Consider the following 7,779-nt stretch of genomic DNA (forward strand, 5'->3'; position numbering starts at 1 on the left):
GTCTGTGTGTATTAAAGCTGCACTCACAGTCGTTTGTTTCAAAGAAACATTTCATAATGCCAATTTATGGAAAGTACCCATCAGCCAGATGCCCACCTCACTCTCTCTTCTACAAACACTCCTTCAACTATAATCTGGCATGGAAAAACTTACTTCAGCTCAAGTACAGTTACAGCTGACAGCCAGCCAGAGCCAGAGCAGAAAACACACATCAAAACCTGGAGATGAACCTCACAACGCACATTCACAGACCAAGTGCACATTAGGGAACGCCATTTTAGTCATTCCTATGTGTTTTCCTGATGGATTCCAAGTACTCTGATCTCATCCCTAATGTACATTAGCAGATACATCTCTTCAGTCATGCCTGTCTCTCTCAGTCCTGCTCTTCCCATCCTGACAGTTTCCATGTCAGTGTTTAGCGGACACAGACCTCACACATCTAGCTACTGTAAACACACTTAAGCTCCACTGCCTCCAGCAGAAGACTGCACTGTAACACTGTGACCATCTGAACACGAGAACGGCTTGTTCTTCCTCTCAGACGTGCTTACCTCCTTCACTGGTGCTGATGGGAACCCATGCCGTCCAGTTAGAGACACCCTGACTGCTCCGGCAGGCCATCCTGAAATCATACTGGCTGAACGCTTCCAGATCTGAGATCAGATGACTGGTGTCTGGTGCGCTGACCTCCAGGTTGTAGATCAGCTGATCCGAGTCTTCACCAGAAGCTTTAACCTGAAAGGTATTGGATTTTAACAATTAGATGATTTTTAGGGGTTTCTTATCATTTCCTAGTCTAGCCTGGCTCCGCCCTCCTACGTACTTCCGCTCAATTTTCATTTTCCTTCAGTACTAGGTCTGGGATTGTGCTGTAGACCTTGGTTCTCTCAGATAAATTTTTTACCGGGCCAATCAGCGAACAGAGGGAGTGGCTGAGAACGATGACGTTGATATTATGTGTTACTTTGCGTTGTAGTTCAGTAATGGCAGCGGAGAAAGATGCGAGCGAAGCCATTCGGTCCGTTGTGGCAACGCTGCCGAATATCAAGAAGTTAAAGCCGGAGCAAGAACCTCCCCACGGGGTTCGGGAGAAGTTTGATTTTCCAGCTCGCTCCGTTAGTGGTGAATGAGTTGGCTAAGGCGAACATTAGGCATACGTCACGACCAAACTTTAGCGATTGGTTGTGGCAGATCCAGGGTAACTCTGGGCAGATCCAATAGTTTTAAACTTCAATAGAGTTCCCGCCTACAAGGACGCTTGTCAATGGAGCGGTGCCAGACTCTATGTACAAATGAAATGAAATGTACGAGAGTCTGGTGGGACCAGGCTAAGTCCCATCTATAACACTTTGCCCGACACCAAAATGCAATAAATGTTTGTTTGTAAAAAAAAAAAAAATCCACAATCTTTTTTTAAATGATCAAACACTTTTAATATTTAATATTTCACACAAATATTAAATGAGTGAGAATCTGTTTGCTTCACTCAACAAATCTCACTGTCCCGTGGTTAGTATGCTGAATGGACATCCTACGACTATGGAAAATTATTGTTATCATTTTATTTTTTAAATGAGGCAAGAATAAGTAACTTTTAGTAACTTTTTCCAGATTGGTGTGTGGACACACACAGGGAACAGCCACAAATTACTTGTGTGACATTCACTTTCTGTTTAGGGCAAAGAAGAAGCGACCTCTATCACTTCTCCTTTCCCCAGGATCCTGTGCTAGTGTCAGTGTAAATATCAGGATTTTGAAATACACCTTACACGTTAGTTCTGTGTAAACACACAATTATTTCACAGTCCTTGTTGGTACACTTGTAAACCTAATCATTTTCCAGTGCATGTTTAAAATATATATACGGTACAAATGTAACATTCATTTATTTGTTTTGATTTTATGTTGCTGTATCTTTCACGGAAAGAAAAACACAGTTGTGTTAAAGGTGCAGTGTGTGATTTTTAGCGGCATCTAGTGGTGAGGTTATGAATTGCAACCAACAAAAGTTACAGTGGCCGACAGGAAAAATTATGTCATTTTCTGAGACAGCAGAGAGTAGCCAGTTCAGCAATAAGGTTTCTTTACAAGGATAAATTAAAAAATGATGTTTACTTAATTATTCAGTAAAACTATATGTTATTGCGAATTTTATTGTTACTTGTTCATCATTCTGTGAGTGTTTTATTCGCTGAACTAAGCTTGCTTCCTTTCACGAAGAGCAACATAGTAACGAAACGCGTTTGTCTGTTTAGGGCCACCGTGAATGTTGCGCATTTCAATGTAAGGGAACCCGCAGTGTGTAGACCGAAACTGCTCATTCTAAGGTAATACAAATATTACAGTTCATTAAGTAAGGTCTTTATACACCACTGAAAACTTCTTTTGCAAGGTAGTGAGGAAACGCGCTCTGTAGCGCTGTGTGTTCGTTGTCGGCTACGGTAGAAACATGACGACACAATACGTCGACCTCCACAGAAGGGGGAGCGCGCGGTTATGGAGATATAAATGTCTCATTCTAAGGTAATAAAAACATAACGGTTCATTAAGTAAGGTCTTTATACACCACTGAAAACATAGTTATGGATCTCATATTGCATTTCTGTCAAAAGATCCTCAGAAATATTACACATTGCACCTTTAAGCCTGGGACACGCCAAGCTTATAAGCTTTAATGTGTGCTTTATATATATATATATATATATATATTGTAAAATATTTTTGAAGTAGAAGATATTCTAGTACACCCCAAAATCTAAATCAAGACTTCATGCAAGGGCATAATAGGACGCCTTCAACATTACACTTAATCATGCAGCCATCTTTCCTGAGAGGGTCCTGGCAAACACTCCTGGTAATCATACACACACATCTTCAATAAAGTCATCTCCAGCTGTACTGGCACAGCAGGACACATGAAAACACCTCACTCAGCAGGAGAAACATGCTGTCGATGCAAAGCCTCAAAACATCCAACTCCCCTCATAACCAGCCACCTACCTAGAGTTATACTGCCTCAAATCAGTCTCGGCTGTAGGAGTCACAGGGAAGAAAGAAAGCGTGGGCTTTATAAATCAACAAAAGCTTGGTTGGCATGACTAAAAATGTTTACAAGAATTCCACAGAATTCAGGTTGCATGCAAGTTCAAGCCAGAAACACAACATAAAACAACAAAATATGAATATGAAATAATGATTCGTATTACTGTGAATCCCACGTAACTGTGGAGAAAAGACATTTTAAAAATAAATAAATGTTTATATGTTGCATAATATTTTGCAAAAAATTATAAAAAATTATATTAAGGTTATTTGCACATCATTCGGGAGACATAAGCTTTATATATATATATATATATATATATATATATAATCTTGCAATAATGCAAATCTTGCATCTCAATTCTCATTAATGTAAAGTGAAAAGCAAATGATGTATAATTGTCAGAGTAGTTTCTTCATTATTGTATTGCAGTGCACCATTATTGCTCCTTTACAGTAAGCAAATGTTGATATGTGAAAGAACCGGCTCGTGATTGGATCAGTGCTGCGGTCTGAAAGAGAAGATGTGTCATAACACTCAGAGCTCAATGCAGAGGTGGTTCTTCCTGATTATCTCGAAGAGCTTCATTCTGGAGTGAGGAGTCACACGTGAGTCACGACTCAGTGATTCAGGGTGAGTCAATAAATAGGATGAAAAGAGCACTGCTGGTTACTGACTCACACAGCTGGTGAATTCCCCTACGATGGGTTAGATTAACTCTGTCTAGAACATCATTTGCAGTGACCGGACATATTTCTGTATTTGAGCAGATTGACATCTCTATAGGCTTAGATGCATGTTTCTTAAATGTGTTCATTTTATTGGAAAGGTTCACAGATGGACATAAATTGGTTCCTCTATTGATTGAGCTTTAGGAATTACAATAATTGTACTGTGGCCAAATGTATTTTCATGCACCGTCTTGTTTTTTTTTATTTTTATTTTTTTATTAAATGACAAAAGTATGTTGAGTTAATAGGAGTGTAAAGATACCCTTCTGTCACGATACTGAACTCACGATACAATATTATTGCGATACTCCAAGACATATGATCTTGTAAAAGGTTAACAAAAAAATGTACTGTTGATTAAAATGCTAAATTGGGTATTAAATTGTGTGTGTAAATGAATAGGCTTGGACTTGGTGCTGGAAACCCAATGCACAGGACAATAGAGACACCAGAATAACAATATTCATAATTCTGAAGCTGAAAATACAGAATTATTTTAGATGAATATGCTTGCACTCTGTCACTGACTAGATCTATTTAAAATAATGTAGGCCTCTTATTACTGGTAACAGAAGACATTTATCAGGACACACAAATATTCCCTCATTGCATTATTATACATTATATTCAACATTATATATATTAGTTTAATGCAGTACTGACACTGAAACTCTTTAAACTTGTAAAAAACATTCACACACAGTACTTGTATTCTGGGTGAACTACACAATACATATTGTCACTATCCATGATACATACATCCGCGATATATTGTGACACTATATATTGTTAATCCCCTATTAGTTAAGCAATGAATTACCTCACACTGGTACAGTATATGGACAAGTTCATAAATAAATAAATAAATCAGTATTGCGTCAGTTGAGCTATGTTAAACTTTTCTGGCTTTTCCATTGTTCCTCATTTCTTTCGTATTGTCCTTCAGTTTCCTCAGGTTAGTGTGTTTTGTCTCAGTTTGGAGCGTTCGGTTCTGTAGATTTGGGGAACCAGAGGAGGGGCGAAGGCTCAGACACAAGAGCCTTTTTTATTAGAACCAGGCACTTTGGGGTGGTGCTCAAGCCAAGGGGAGTGTGTGACACACACACACACACACACAACACACACACACACACACACACACAACACACACACACACACACACACACACACAAGCTCACGTCCTACCAGGGCCCCAGAACATAGGGGGAACTGGGCCTCAAAAGTGAGTCGTACAGGGCCTCTTTTAAAGTGAAACGTGATCCTCTCAGCTACAGCGTGATTAAGCAGCGTGTGTATGTGGGTACAACGGTTCTGACTCACATTTGTGGAACAAAACAGATGCATCATCACGGGCTTGTCAAAGTCAAACGACACAACAGTTTGAAACAAACACACACTCACTCATTCTGTTATCGATGTATTGAAAGAAAGTTTTGAAGGTACCTGAACAATGCAGAGGCTGATGGGATAGATTCCTCCAAAGCCCATGTGCCAAGACAGACGGACACTTGAATTAGTGATGTCTTCGGCTTTAATGCCATGGGGTTCGGAAGGAAGGACTAGACAGGAAGATCAAAGATAGATATAAAACATTTATATATTAGGCAAAATATACAATTTTTGCTCATATGTGACTCATATAACAAACCACAAGCGATCTGATCTTCTCGATTCTGATTTGGTCAGACACAGGTCTGATGTTTTGCAACGCAGCCTCCATCTGAACAGTCATATCGGGATTCTTGTGACTTTCACATCACGTATCGTCATTCATCACAATTCTGCATAATTTTACATAGCGGTAGTTGTTTGTTCACAGTGAGCCGTGTTACAACGAGAGCTCAATACAAGCCAAACTTAAGGAGTCGTAAATAATTACATCGTCTCTATCTTCTGACTCCTCCTCAACTGCTCACCAATTTCACTGTCCATCACCTTATAAATGAAATGTACTTTGTATTTGTGTGAACTATGTATGTTTTAGCTTATTGCAGCATTAAATATTACTGGAATCATTTGTGACTCACGAATCTCATGCGGTGAGAGAGCATTGTTTTGGCTGACCACTCATGAATGGCAGGTAAAAACAGGGCCTAGAAGCACATAAACACCCTCACTTCAGGACGTCCCACTTACCCGTCACAGCGCCCGTGCCAGACGATGCCACACCTTTACGATTGTGTGCCTCACAGGAGAAAGAGCTGCTTTTATTCAGACCTGCAGAGGAGTCAAACAACATGATTGAGAAAGCTGAGACTAAAACACAAATCTGCAAAGTTGGGTTACACTTCATTTTCTGTTGATTTATAGTAATGTTGTACCTACATGTAAACTAACTATATTTCAGTAGAGTATTGAGTATTAGTAGTCTGTTAGGTTTGGGTTAGCAGAATAAGTTGACATGTAGTTGCAAAGTCACTTGGGGAGCATCACAATAAACATTTAGCATAGTGCTGGGCGGTAAACCGGTTCAAACCGAAAACCGGTTTATATTTTCGTCACGATATTGATTTTGAATAAACCGCCATACCGGTGTATTTAATTACACAACGTTCGGAACGAACGTTACGCTGCGCGACACTGTTTCAGACGGACCCTTTACAATGTTGCACTTCTAAGCAGCGACGAGTGAGGGTAAACAAACAGCAGTGCTCTGTTACTTTACATGGACGATGGATGCTGAGCGCATTATTGTAGCGCGAAAGTACATTTATATAATGCGCGAATCTCTCTGCTCGCGCGCGGAATATAATGTGCCCTAAGATACACGCTGCTCTTGTTAAAATAGGTCTATTTTCTCTGGGCTCGCTCAGAGAATCCTGCACTTAAAACGTGTTGTGCAATCGCGAATCTCTCCTCTTCCCCAGCTAACAATTTTAGGTTATAAGAACGTTTACATAATGTTCCCATTAAGTTATAAATACGTTAACGTTATTTCTGAATGTTCTAGGGACATTCAAAATGTCCAGTTTTTTAGACGTTGTATTAACGTTATTTCTTGGTTATAAGAACTTTATTCAAAACGTTATAAGAACGTACAATTCTCCAGTTATATAAACGTTGTATTAACGTTCTTGCTTGGTTATAAGAACATCATTCATACGTCATTAGAACGTACAATTCTCCAGTTATATAAACGTTGTATTAACGTTCTTGCTTGGTTATAAGAACATCATTCAAACGTCATAAGAACGTACAATTCTCCTGTTATATAAACGTTGTATTAACGTTCTTGCTTGGTTATAAGAACATCATTCAAACGTCATAAGAACGTACAATTCTCCTGTTATATAAACGTTGTATTAACGTTATTTCCTGGTTATAAGAACGTTATTAGAACGTTAAGAAATAACAATTTTAGGTTATACTGGGCGCTATTCTATTCTACAATATTCACTAATGACCATCCTAAGTCAATTTACTGCAGTAATTCCTCACTCAACCAGTAGAAAATGCTTTGAACACCTGATTATGCATGAAAAAAACCCGTCATAAACCGGAAAACCGGCATAATTTTGAAAAAAAACGTGATATAAATTTTTGGTCAAACCGCCCAGCACTAATTTAGCAGATATTAAGCAGTCTACTCATACGCTACTAATACTAATTAGAGTTAGCTGACATGTAGTTGCAACATTACTTTAGTCAACAGATTGTCAAAAGTGTTATCAAAAGTTGTGTTGGATTGTGGTTGTGGTTGAGCTTCAGAATGTGATTGTGGGTTAAAAACACATTCATTTGGGAAATTAAAAAGAGCTGATTTGAAAAGAGCTACTTCTGCTTTAAGGAAAACACTGAGGAGAGCACACACACACACACACACACACACACACACACACACACACACACACACACAGACATATGCTGACATTCACAGAAACATGTCAAATGAAGGCTCTCTTTCTCACACACAGCATTCTTCGCACTTTGTGGGAAAATAACGCTTATGTGTGTCATTGAGGAACACTATGTGTCCATTGATGAAAGGCCACCGGAGTTCAA

At 39.1% G+C, this 7,779-nt stretch overlaps 1 protein-coding gene across 2 annotated transcripts in view; it reads right to left on the bottom strand.

Annotated features, from left to right (window-relative positions):
- The window catches only part of axl (AXL receptor tyrosine kinase), a 53,107-nt gene that overhangs the window by 35,368 nt on the left and 9,960 nt on the right, over nt 1-7,779 (bottom strand). For both annotated transcript variants that reach the window (XM_077207523.1, XM_077207522.1), the window contains exons 5-7: nt 5,914-5,994; nt 5,221-5,336; nt 555-738 (exon numbers count right to left, since the gene is read on the bottom strand). In XM_077207523.1, coding sequence (XP_077063638.1) covers nt 555-738; nt 5,221-5,336; nt 5,914-5,994 — 381 coding nt within the window. The remainder of the gene's footprint in view (nt 1-554; nt 739-5,220; nt 5,337-5,913; nt 5,995-7,779) is intronic.

The sequence above is a fragment of the Siphateles boraxobius genome, unplaced genomic scaffold (genome assembly GCF_051911475.1).
Source record: "Siphateles boraxobius isolate OS27281-9 unplaced genomic scaffold, OSU_SipBor_1 6, whole genome shotgun sequence".
NCBI classification, from domain to species: domain Eukaryota; kingdom Metazoa; phylum Chordata; class Actinopteri; order Cypriniformes; family Leuciscidae; genus Siphateles; species Siphateles boraxobius.